At 37.0% G+C, this 13,805-nt stretch overlaps 1 protein-coding gene across 2 annotated transcripts in view; it reads right to left on the bottom strand.

Moving 5' to 3' along the window:
* IL1RAPL1 (interleukin 1 receptor accessory protein like 1) overlaps positions 1–13,805 on the bottom strand; it is a 711,140-nt gene that overhangs the window by 23,438 nt on the left and 673,897 nt on the right. For both annotated transcript variants that reach the window (XM_032100865.1, XM_032100866.1), the window contains exons 7-8: positions 11,587–11,719; positions 9,471–9,616 (exon numbers count right to left, since the gene is read on the bottom strand). In XM_032100865.1, the coding sequence (XP_031956756.1) occupies positions 9,471–9,616; positions 11,587–11,719 (279 nt within the window). The remainder of the gene's footprint in view (positions 1–9,470; positions 9,617–11,586; positions 11,720–13,805) is intronic.

Genomic DNA, 13,805 nt, shown 5'->3' with positions numbered 1-13,805 from the left:
ACTCCTTTGTGTTAGATATTTTTAACACTGACATGGTTATTTCAAACTCCCTATACTCTTCTGGTCCAGAGAGGGAAATGTTATTAAAAACACTCAACAAAATATGGTTTGCATAGACAAGTAATGCAGTATTTTAGAATATAAATGGAAATGGAAATTACTCTGCACTGGCTTACTATACCCTGCTTATCACTTTGTAATACAGGTGATGCAGCTGTTCAATGGTAACTAGAAGAAAGACTTTAATATTTTGGGTTGCTAGGCGCAAAATACTCCATTTATGTGCCTGCTGTTATGACTCACTAAAGGCAAAGAAAAACTTTACAACTGGAAAACAGAAGTTTTTTCTAAACTAAGGATTTTTATATTAAATGGAAAGAAATAACTGCAGATATTCATCTGTTTTCTGTCTCTATGCATGAAATCAGACTAATGCACTGCATCACTTTTGCCATCAGAGTCCCCCTTAGTTACATGTTTCCCCATAAAGTAAGATTATGCCTTTATGTTTGCTTCAGTAAAATCTATCTGAAAGCACACGAAACTGTCCTTAATTAGGCAATCGAAGCAAACAACAAAATTCTCTAGTCAGCCTGAAACATACTAGCAATTACCTTTTCATGTGCTGCTGCTGAGCCCATTGGGATCGTACAGAGATAAGGTGGTTCTTTCTTAAACATGTTTGTTTGAAAAGGAAGTTTCATGGTCTATTGATCTAACAGAGCCAGCTTGTATTTTCCTCTGTGCTGGACAGCATCTCTCAGCACAAGTTCACTCTGTGTCTTGGGTGCTGTTTGTCAGGGTTCAGAGGCAGAGAGGGGCAGTGATTAGCCCAGCAGATCGCTGCATCCTTACACCCAGCCCATGAGGTGCGTGAGCTAGCCCCAAAGTGCTGGAAGTGGGGCAGCCACATCCATGCAGCACCGTGGAAGGCAGGAGGGATTGGCCTGGGCACAGTGTCACAGAAGGTTGATTGTTTCCAGGCCTTGAGTTTGTGTTTCTGCAGGATGCTAAACTGTGCCCTAAGGGGTCACTGTCTGGCTCTTAGCTGCCTCAGGGATTTTAGGAGGTGCTCCTCTGTGTTGAGCTGAACTGAAGGTGCAAGAAGCAGAAGGCCTCCACTGTTGGCCCCTTAGGTGACTGAAGCCATTTCCCATTTCTGCGCCTTGGTTTTCCCAATGTGAACTGAGGAAGGCGCTCTGGCTCTTCCCTAGGAGAGGTTACTCCTGAAAGGTGCTCTGTGAGTGCCAAGGGTGCTGGTGATGTGTGTGCCAACAGTTTGAACAATGATGTAGTGACTGTTAAAGCCAAGCTAAAGAGTAGCAGCAAGGTTACAGCCCATGGTTACCTTCATAATAATATTTTTTTCTGCTGCTTTATTCTGCCTTTTACAGTGAGATTTGAGCACAGTTGCTGCAGCAGGCATTACCCTCCCTTTGAAGTGTGATCTGTTTTTCCTGCAAAAATTCAAGTTTCCTTTAGTGGCTACATACTAAAAAGATTCAATTTCAGCACAATTCCGCATCAGAAGCAAGACATGAGAAGTGCAAACCTTTTAAAATCTATTTAGACCCTGTGTTGTGTTGCTCAAATTACAGACCTGGCCCTCCTTAAGGAGCTGAGACTGAATGTAAAAAATACTTGAGGAAAATTACTTGGCTAACCCTTAGGGGGACAGGCATTCTGTTAAACACAACAAACGAGCAAGTGCCAGAGAGTTACATCCAGAAGCACAGCAACCATTTAGTTACAGGCAATTAACAAGAGTCTTCCACTAGTACAGGAGCAGTTCTACTCCAAGGAAAACACATTGATTTCTGTAGCAGTAGTAGATTGGTTTCTGAATAAATAGCTTCAATTTAAAATAAGATTTGTTACAAGCATTTTGACCAATGGCTACAATTTTTTCCTTATCAGGAGGCTTTGGCCAAGCAGCTCAGTGAAAGAGACAGCTAATTAAAAGAAGGCATGTGTCCTCTCCAAATATCTAGGACAATATGGCTGGTAATAAATACACTGATTTTATACCTTTTCCTTCCTAATTACTGGGCACATTTGTAGGATATATCTTTAATCTTCACCTGGCTCTAATATTTGATAAACTTCCATTCACTGTGTCATACAGGTAATTCACTTATCAGAGCTGAAGTTGTAAGAAGAAAGTAAATAAAAGTGTTCTGTCAAAGATTCTTATCTTTTAACTCATATAACATGCTTCAGGGGCTTTACATTTAATGATCTGGAAAAATTTAATATTAATTTTATTCATTATTTAGCCCTCATACAGCTGAGCTACTAAGAAAAATAATTATATTTCAAACACTCTTTTTTCATGATTTATAACTCTTTGAGCAGATGTGATTTATAGCTGTGTATTCAGTTTCTGAGCCTTTTTCAAAATCCAGTTACAGTCTAAGGTCTCAATTTTGCAATCGCTTACGCAGATTGCTCAACTTCATGGAGTATAAGTAATCCCTCTGAAGTCAACAGGACGATTCACAGAGCTTCAGGTTAGCACATAAATAAATCTTTGCAACTTTGTGGCCTAAACTGATTTCCATTCTCTGCCTGTCTTGGATGATTTAACTCACAAAGAGATAGGGTTTGGTTAGAGGCTGTTCTCAGTTTATTTAGGTATACTTTCACAGACTTCAATTATTAAAGGAACCATAAAGATAATGAATATAATTTTGAAGGAGAGCAGGGACTGATGTGTTACAACATGCAGGTTTGGTTATGAATGGGTGTGTTTCTTCTAGAGGAAGAAGGAAGCTTGCTAACACAGGAACACTTGTCTGAGTCTCATTTCATAAAGAGTAGGCAGAGTTTAAGTTAGCAACAAAGAAACCCATATTCACAGTTTTAAAATGAAAAAGTATGGGTTGTTTTCTATTTTCTTTTCTTTTTTTCTTTCTTTTTTTTTTTTTTTTTTTTTTTACATGCTTAGTAGAGTATTTGTTATGGCATGGCTGTAAAACAAATTATCTTCCCGAAGTATAGCATATGGAACCATGGCTGTATACAGCATATGCATATCCAATGCACATATGTATAAAATCTATTCTCTTTTTAGGGTTTCTTTTTCTTTATTTTTAGGATTTTTGTTTGTTTCAATTGCCGAACAAAATCTGGTTGTGCTAGATGGATATGTGTGAATATCCTACGTGGATATCCTATATGGATACTGCTGTGAATAATTACTGATTGATACTGTAGGAGAATAGTACTTCTGATAGCAGTAGAAGCGGATTTGGGCTACTTATTAGCTTGATTATGAAATAATTTCTTAGCACAAAGTATAGGCTTTCTGCCAGTGTGGGCCACGTGTGCCCATGGATGTCTGCAGAGTTGACGGAAGGTGGCTAAGTTTAGTTATGGTTTTCAATATGGTTTTCAGTGCAGCAGTTTCATTTTATTTATTAGAACTGTTGAGACCTGGCTGTCTTTGTTTATTTTTTGTATCAATAAATAATATATATTCCTGATTCCCTTATGAAAAAGAATTAGTCAGGTTGGGGATTATATATACATAAGCATGTACGTGTGCAAATGCAAGACAGCGATCCTGTTAATCTATTCATTAGTATGGCAGGAAACATATTTGAGCCTTGGTGCTGTTGGATTTCCAGTGTTATTAGAAGAGAGATAATAAATTATTATAATAGAAGTATATTCTTATCAATGAGATTTTTATTTCTGCTGAGAAGTACAGGATACCTGTTCCAGTAGAAGAGTAATTACACTGACTATCTCCAACAGTATGTTAGCTCAAAAGAGGATAAAGTTGGAAAAATATAGATGCTGCAATGTTACTGAAGCTTGCTACATTTAAATACATAACAATGCATTTTAAAGGCAGTTTATGATAAATATTGAAGGAAAAAAGTGTCATGGTGTGGAACTGCAGTAATCTTTGGTTATCTTCCCCAAATTAATGAATTGGGCATGACCTGAAGCCTTCCTGAGCAGGAGAGCTTCTATTTGTTAATTGTACTACAGAAATCAGACAAACCCACACTATTACTCCATTTAGATCTTCTGAAAGAAATGAATGTAAGAGGCAATGGGAAGTACTAAAAATGTGGGGGAAAAAAATTGAGTACCGAGTTCCAAGGATGTAAGATCATAAAACATACTGTTTACATTTTTTTTTTCTGAGGATAGCGTTAATGAATAATTTAGCTATGCAAGGATTATAGGAACAATTTGTGGCATTTTATTTTGAAATATTTTTGTCCTTGCCAATGCAGTTTAGACTTGCACTTAGACATTACATAAAAAGAAGAACTGTGATAAAAGTGGTGCAAAAGTTGTTTTAAAAAGCAATCCATTAAAGAAACCAACTAGTTTGACACATTGTCAGAACTAAGATTTGTCAGAGGAAAGCTAGATTTAGCAACATGCTGAGTAATCTTAAAAAAATTTTCACTGGAGTTATCTTAGTCCAATTTTCTAAAGGACGAGAAAAACTTTACTGATTAAAAGAATGGTCTTATGAAAAGTTTCATTCAGGCAGAGGTCTTTAGAATTCTATTCCTTGACTGATTTTAGATGAGGTTAAGCGTTAAACGACAGTCACTCTTAGTTGGGTTTGGGACAAGAAGGGAACTGATATTTGACTTTTGGCCCTGTGTCATGAACCTCTTGGGAGAATGAACCTTTGCACTGCCGAGCACAGTGACAACTTGAAGACCTCTTCAATGGCCATAGGTGAAAAAAAAAATAAATTCCATCAAATCCAATCCAATTTCAATTCCAATTCCAATTCTACAACCTGATGAGGATCTTAGAAAAGCTTTCCCTGCAGCACAGAATAAAAATCGAATGCTTTATATAGTGGAAGATAGACTCGTGTAATATCTGAACTGACCAAGTGGGTCGGAGTTCTTCAACAGTTTTGCTTCCATTGAGACTCAGAGGTTCACTGCAATGAACAAGTACTTAGGTCCAATTACCAGAAGCTGAAATATAACTCACTGCTCTCATATTTCACAGGATGAGTTTCCTTTCAGAAATTTCAGAAGCATTGTGAAGGTTTTTGGTAAAGGGAGATATAACACCTGGAGTTTCTTTGCAGAGGTTAGAAAAGAACTAGTTTCTTTTCTCTTTTAAGTCTTAATTGTCACTCATCACTACCAGTGTGTGAAATTGTGTTTCACTGTGTGAAATTGTGTCCAACTGACTGAAAATGCATATAACACATTCAAGTCTGTAAGTAACAAACCAGATTCACACTATTATGTCAATGTCATTGCAATTTAAGGTGCTTGTCTGCAATTCTATGACCATCAATAACCATATGAAGATAATTTGGTTTAATAAGCATATGAAGATAATTCTATTCAGAATTTGCTATTAGTTTGTACAGGAAATATTAATATGATGTTTATGCATTAAGAAATGATGAGTTTAAAATAAGGTAATTTTCCTCAAGATGCATTCCATCTAGGAAATATTATCTTGAATATTTTTCAAACATGTATTTTCATGGGCATTTCAAACAGAATCTTTCTCTAACCAATTTACTTCAGTGAAAATATATTTTTTTTTCCTGACAGAAGAAAAACTCCAAACTTGTTTTGACTATCCCTCATTAAGTTATAGTCAACAAGATTCATATGTGCTCACTGAGAACACCGATGACAGAGGAAAACAAACCAAAACCATAAAAGAGCCCCAGTGCAGGAAATTAGAGGATAATACTGTGTAGATGACAATGGAAAAAAGGGAAGTAAATAGTTTGAAAAAATGCATGAAAGCATATTACCTTAGTTCTGGTGCCTGTCCCAGGAAAAATACCAGTATATTATTAATGTTTTAAAATAATATCAATACCACTTAAAGAATAATGCCAGGATAGAATTTGAGATTATTTTTGCTGTGGAGTTCTACTTGCAGACATGCAGAGAAGCCTTTCAAAAAAATAATCACATAATTAGATAATAACCTGTATTTACAACACAATCTATTATTAAATGACATTATGAAGACTTTGATCCTGCATGAAAGTCATACTTGTCAATACATAACATTGCAGAAGAGCATACTTTTTCCCTATGCATTGCATTTTTTTCTCCTACATTGATAGACTATAATCTTGTCTTCTTTAATTGAAAAAATTATGAAAAAAATAGAATTATAGTCTGTGATCCACCTCTTATATAATCTGCAATCTCTGGTCTGTCATTAATAAATTTCTGCTTAGCTGCTGTCAGTACCACTCTCAGAATTAATTTCTAGAAGGTTCTTCTACCTGGCTGAAGATTAACCTGTAACTGCTATAGATGATTGATGGCACCTATCACCAGTAAGTAACAAAATCAACCTTAGATTATAACAAGTAGGTTTTTTTCCCATACAAAAGAGAAAATAACTTGATTATTGTAAAGGTGATAGGGATACGGTCAGAAGGTGGAGGAAAGGGATGAAAGTTAAATCTTCTGGGTTCTGATTGCTCTCTTTTTCCAATCTTTTTGGATAAATTTTGTTGGAATGAATGACAAAAGGAAACAGCATTGGCAATGTCGTGCTTAAGATACTCTACTGCCTTTAGCTTCGAGTTAAATGCTCCCTATGCACAGCATCTGTGGAAATTTAGGATTCCAGAAATGGTTAGCTGGAAGCAGAAAAACATAGATCATAGGTTTTCTCCACTGGTGTCAAAAAATAAAGAAGCTCAGGAGAAAATAAGGGCTGGGCTCCCTGAGATACTGAGCACTGGTGTTTGCACTAGAGGGAGGTGCCAGGAGCCTCAGCTTTTCCCAGTGCTGGTTGCTGAAATTGGGTTCACTTTTCCTGCACAAGTGTTGTTGGAGTCCAGGGGCACTGTGTTCTGCTCCCCTCCTGGAAGTTCATTTCAGGAAAGGAGAGGCTCTGGCTTTCCATTCCAATGTCATGTCAGGGGAAGAGCAGAAGCCCCCTTATCCCTGGCTGAATGTGCCAGGCTCTGGTTTGGGCAGGGACCACCCTCAGATGGACCCTGCTTGGGGTTTCTGTGAGGTGAGTGTGTGTCCTTGTTGGGCTGGCCAGTGGAAATATTAAGGACGATGCATCCAGGCTTTTTCTGATGGTTTAGACTGTTGACTTCTTGCCCTTTCAGGGCCTATGTAATTATAGGTATGTCTGAAATCTCCCCCTGGACTTTTTAATGTACAGAGACTCTACTGAGCTGAGCGAAGCAGCAGTTGCAATGGTGTTTGAAAGGCTCAAACTTTGTACCTGAATCCCCACTGCAGCGTTTAGCCCTAAATACCTCTTTTTCCAGGAACTCTATTTGTTCAGCAGCAGAGATTTCTGCTCTTCTGTCCCTTCTGATCCTGGTGATAATGTTCCACATAGGAAGTTTAAGAAGGATTATAATTTCTTTTTCAGGTATGCAGTGAACATTCCAGATTCAGCATTTTTGTATTCTTATACTGCTGGGAAAAAATATCACTAACTAAAAAACCAGCCAAAACTAATACATCTGAAAATGTCTTGGTGTTCGGGAAGCAAATTTACCTAATTTTTAGGTCTCAATTGTTCTAAGTCAGCCAAATAATCAGAAATTAATAAACAGCTAACTCATTTCTAGCAGAGACTAAATGTGGATCTAAACAAGGAAACCTAAACCGAAAGGTTGTCATGGTGATATACAAGAGACTAAACAAGCAGTGCAAAACTCCTCTTCCTAGGAGACCTGAGAAACTAGCTCAAATTTTTATCTGTCATGCTTAATTTATCATTTCACTGAAACAGTTGTCAACATGCAAAATGTGTAGAAGGCTTGTATCTGGTACCTTTTGTCTTTCGAGGGCACAACAGATTTTGCGTCAAGATCTATTTCAGATTCAGCCTTACTTAAAGAGGAAAAAAATATTTTTGGGAGCTTTTCTGCTATTTTTGTCCTTTTACTATTTATAAGGGCAATTAAATATTGAGATTACTCCCTCTTAAGCATGTCATCATGAGGCCACATACTGTGGTATGTTTCACTTACTGAGTTCTTTAAGAAAGGAAGCAAGGAAAGTAGATTCTTGCAAAATTCATGCATGCACAAAGTTAGATTAGTTAGAAATCTGGTGGTCACAGAACAGAGAAGACTTATGTGTTTTCATTCTTGGAGGTACTGCTTGTGTGGAAGATAAAATAAGGACTCATCATCAGCATGTGACTTAATAGATGCCAGTTAGTTAAGTATATGTTTTAAAGTAATTTAAGTTTTGAAATTCTTTCTTTTCGGTGTTCCATCAAGAAATTTGATTATTAAGAACAAACTGTTGGATTTCAGTGGTTTTTTTGGGTTAAGCTCTTGCTCTGAGTTCAAATGTCTCTGAACTAGAGTATATAACTACTAGCTGATATATAGTTGAGGTTCAATTACTTAATGTTAATTTCTCATCTCAGTAAATTCAAGAAAATAGGACAAATGCTAGTCTAAGCAGAACATCTGGTAATTCACATCTGCATCTTTTAAGAAGCAATGACAAGAGCTCAAAAAAATGGCTACAAATTAAGTTCTATTAAAATAATTGGAGGTACCCAACAATATGTTTAAATGAATTTATCACAATATCTTGATTTATGTTTTCCTTCTAAGCTTAGACAGACTTTGCATGCTACAAAACTAAATTTAGGGAAGATATCACTGCTTTGATATAAATTGGGATGCCACAAGTACTTCAGCACCCCAGTAAGATCCTGGTTTGCTCACCTTTACAAACAGTCTAAAAAAAACACAGTAATGACAGCAAAGTGCAGACTCTGCTGCTGCTTATTCTTTGCCCTCAAGCCAACGGGAAGCTGCATGAGGGTGGGGAGTGTCAATCCCAGGTATGTGGAGGACCCCCTGGAAGGTAAAGTGGACAAAGAGGGTGTGGGAGCTTTGATTTGCAGGCAGTTCTCCATCTCCCTGTAATCATCTCTGCAGGAGATGGCTGTGGCCATTAGGCAGGCTGGAATCATGGGATGTGAGTGGTGAGGGGAAACAGGAAGGTTCTTAGAAGTTTCTGTCATGGTGTTTCACTTCAGAAATGTTGATGTTAAACAAAAGTGTTAGAAGGAAAATATCCACAGTCAGGCTATGCAGGAGCCCCCCTGGCATGGGGTTTAGGTGATAGAAGTGGAATGGGATATTTTTTGTTTTCCTAAAATTTGATTTTATTTCTTACAGAAAATTATTACAGTTGTATCACCTGTGGTTTCCTACTATTTTTTTCTCTATTGAGCCTTTACTAATTTTAAAGTTAATGAATTATTAAATGCATCTTTTATAGAGATATAATTAAAAGGCGTTACTGTATTTTTTCCAGCGGCAGCCATAATTAGCGACATCCTTTCTCTTTTATTTTGCAAGTCATACAAATTCCTGGGGAAAAATAATCATTGACTAGTAATTTGGAAGCCAAAACTCATGCTTGCATCTGAGGGAATCTCTACAAACTGATCACCCCTACATTTCACCCTTTCATGGAGAAAAGCTGCATATTTACCCCTTTTATGTAGAAGAATACTGGCATGCCGGCGTCCATTGCCATTCTCGACGTAGCAGGAATAATTCCCCAGGTCTGCCTCTTCGACTGAGTCAAGAATCAATGAGATGGAAACCTCCTGTTCCCCGAGATGTTCCTTGAGAACCCTGAGGAAAAAAACCAACCACCACTGCTGTTCTGCTTGTACCACAGTGAAGCTTTAGATAATCATGACATAATAATGCTACTTACAACTCACGACTCTCTGGCTTCAAATTTGGCTATGGTTTGATGAAATCTTAATTTAATTATAACATGCCCTTTTCTTCCTCACTTCTAATGAGGAGGTTTGGCTTTGTAAATGTTAATGAGAGCTGCAGTTCATTGTCTTCTTTAAGCAGAATGATATGCACATGGATAATGTATCATTGCACACTTTGATGGTGACCCTGATCCATGAAGTCTTGGAATGGTAGAGGAGAGAATATCGAAAACAGTTATTCTGGGGGTTTAGAGTCACACCACAAGTCTGGGCCAAACACAATATTTGTGCTTTTTCTGAGGGTCTACAACACTCTACTCAGAAATAATATATTCATGCCATGGTCTGAGAGATAATTTCTAGAATGCCTTATAAAATTTGATCATGTTTTATCAAACAGTAGGAAGAACTGGTACACCAGGTGCCGCTTGCTCATACAGATTATAAATAAAAGGTGCCACCTGTCTTCCCATTACTTTCTTTCCCTCTTAGCAAGACCATCAGTGGTTTCAGGAACTCAGGAAAGCAAATGACAAATTATTCCAGGCTGTTCCCTCTTGTCACACCTGACAAAAGAAGTGGAAACGAGCTTTTCTGCTCCTCCCTCCACAAAACAAGAAAGTTGTACCAGGGCCATCAGATAGCCAAGCCACTTGCTGACAGACTTAGGAAAGGTTTCAGCACAAAATGTAGCTGACCTTATTGTCATATGCCATTTAGTGTATTGATCTTGACTTTTATACAATAAACTTAAAGTACACTGGGGTGCAATACACTTCCTTTTTGCCTGTATCTGGGGATGATGACCTTGAAAATCTCTGTGGTCTTCTTGATTTTGTAATTGTATTGCGCATAACTTCTTTTTCTTGGGTTTTATTCCTCTATCTCTCATTTTCATTACAATTATTATTAATAATATGTTTACTATTATAATTAGTATTACAATCTCTTATTTTGTCTCAATTATTAAACTGTTCTTACCTCAACCCACAAGTTTCACTTTTATTCTGGTACTTCTCCCCACCTGAGAGTGAGTGAGTGGCTGTGTGGAACTTAGCTGCTGGCTGAGGATAAACCATGGCATGCACACTTAATTTGCCTGAATTTCTGAGTTTGAATTTCTGAGTCTGAATTTCTATGATACATAGAAACAGTGATATACACACATACAGAGTTATAAATGAAAAAGGAATCTCTTCAGATCCAAGCAGATACTTCATATTGGATAGGATTTAGTATGCTATCTCAAGCATGTAATTCTCAATAAGAAACCACTTTTGTCCTTAATTTCCAAATGAGGCAGCACTTTTAGGAGCAGAAGTACACGGCGTGAATTGCCAGATCCTCTCCAAAACAAGTATTTCAGCAGATAGAAGCAGCCCACATAACAGGATGCTTGGCTCTCACAGGCCAGATAACATCCTAGGAAACTCAGATTTTTTTCATGAAGAAATCAAAACATTCTAAAAGGGAAGTCAGACTTCAGCATTTATTTAAGGCTTCATGTTTGAAAATACTTTTTTGAGCTGTTTTTCTCAAGATGTTTATTTTTTCTTTATTTTGTCTTACTGAGTCTATTAATGGTTGTTTTTGTAGATCACCACATTTTGAAAAGGTTACTACATAAATTCCAGCTGGTCAACACTACAGCTCTTTCTGGGTAGCTATTCTGCTTTTGCAAGTCTCTAACATCAGATTTGGCTGAGAAGGGCATTTTTCTGTTCTCTACTGGTGGAGTCAAAAAGGTAAAGCATGGATGTTGCAAAAACAGAGATCAGACCCAAAGTGCTCCTCAGTTAGTCTGTGATAAAAATTATTACATTAAATATAAAAAAAATGGAGGAAAAAAAAAAAAAAAAAAGCCTTTTCTTTTACCTAATGTCACTTTCCCAGACTCGACTGTCATCCAAATCTTCAATAAACTTCTCCCCTTTCATCCAGTAGATTAAAGGACTGACGTCTCCACTATATCCAAAAAAAGCTCGGCAGGTTAGATTAGCAGAACCACCTGTTGCAAAGAATGTAAGAAAATATGTTTATTTCAAATTTAAAATCAGTTGCTTTTTAAAAACCAAAATATTCATAGAGCTCCTTGATTTCCAGCTGCTCTTGAAAGTTTCCAAGAGTATCTGCTTGTCTTAACACTAGGTTCAATACATTTTCTGAAAATAAATCCAATAAAAATGAAATAAAATTATAGGTAAAAGCAGGATTTTTTTTTTTTTTTCAATAAGTTTTCTGTTTGGTAAGGAAATCAGAGACTATTTCAAAAGGAGATAATTTTACAAAATATTTCTATATTTTCTCTGAAAAAGTTAAAAGTTAGGTAAAATAGACATGCAATTACACCTGTGTTAGTTTGGCCTTGCAATGGTTTCTGCAAAGAGACTGGTATTCCTGTAGAGTTCCATTCCCAAGGGATATCTGGCAGAAACACGTGTGCTCTTTGCTAAACTACTTTAGCAGGGAAGTTTTAAACACTGACACTTGAAAAAAAGCACATGAGAACTAATTCTGAACATTGTAAGCCATAAGAATGGGAAGAGCCATTAGCAGAACATGCAGCAAGGAGCAGAAATTTCATATGTATGTACTGCATTACTTATTTAATCATTATAATGAGGATTTAAAAACCTAATATTCCTTTGATTATTTTCATTTCTGAATCTTACATTGTGTTTGTACCTCTTGGCTTTGGGCTTTCATCTTGAGCACATACAGGGATCAAAATGGCACCTTGCATACATTTTGTGTGTTGGTAAGACTGGATAAAGCAACAGGACAGGCACAGAGCTAAAGATCTCCCACTCACTGCTGTAAAGAGATTTGTTTCAACATGCACCAACTCTTCTAAACTGCCATGTGCATTCCTATAGTGGATAATTACACAGCGACTTAAGGAAGGTTGGGATTTAAGGTCTTTTCACTCCTGAAGAGAGTATATTCATGGAGTTTATTTTACTGCTGAGACTAAACTCATATTTTATTTACACTTTCAATCTTTTGATTTTTGGACTTAAAAGCTGACTGACCAAAATTCCTGGACAAAAAATAAGAAAAAAACATTGTTAGCACTACTTCATCTCTACCAAGGTGCCATAAATCCATCTGGGTTCAATGAATTTCCTCAGAAATACACTGTTTTGGGGCAGGACCTGGTCCGTCTCAAACATATGATATTCCAACATCTTATTTATTTTTAGCATGGAAACAAATGCAGAATTCTGTGTAACAAGAAGATGAATAATTATTAAATAAATGCCTTATTTATCTAAAATGATTTATCATCTTCTGTAAAGGTATCTGACTCCCCTGTCTGGCTTGAAGCCTCAAATTCATGCCATGAAAGGTGTGGAATCAAATGTTTGTGTTCAAAATGTGCAGCATCAAGCCAAGTACCTTCTCTGCTACTTTCACAATCTTTTTTGGAGCTTTAGGATCTCATTTCCTTTTAGTCATTTCAGGAAGGTTTGGTTGCTGCCAGATTTTTGCAAGCAATGCCTGCTAAGGAGACAGGAGTATCCCAGTACTTGAAAGTAGGATGGAGAGAAGGGCTTCATTCATAATCAAAAAGTATGAAATGGAATCTCTGAATAATGAGAAATTTTAATAATCTCACATATTCTACAGCAAAGTTGCCAAACGTAAAATGAGTATCTTCAATGAGAGGGCAAAAAGTCTCTTTCTAAAGACAAGCATAGCTCCTGTTTTCACACCCCAGGGAGTGATAGTCAGGACAGCTCCCCAGCAACTCAATTTCTCAATCTCTTCACAGCTCAAAAAGTGCCATTTAGAATCACTGGGGGAAAGATTTTTGCAATCTTGAAGCCATTTTCAGGGATTGAGAGGAGCATCGGGACACCACTTAATGTGGGTCAAGTTCATGAAAACCTGTAATGGAATGTGATAAATTTCTTGGTTCCTTGCTCAGGACATGCAAACCTGGTTTCTTAGAGCAGTTGCATTGCAGATATATACCAATTGGAGGGGGGAGGGTTTGGTTGGTTTTTGTTTTGGGGTTTGCTTTTTTTTTGGTTTTGCATCATAATTATGATACTTGAACTTGTGAAAATATAAAACCTTAAAGGATTATG

Source organism: Corvus moneduloides, chromosome 2 (genome assembly GCF_009650955.1).
Source record: "Corvus moneduloides isolate bCorMon1 chromosome 2, bCorMon1.pri, whole genome shotgun sequence".
NCBI classification, from domain to species: domain Eukaryota; kingdom Metazoa; phylum Chordata; class Aves; order Passeriformes; family Corvidae; genus Corvus; species Corvus moneduloides.
Note: the sequence above shows the minus strand (reverse complement) of the source record. Positions and strands in the feature narration are given on the sequence as shown.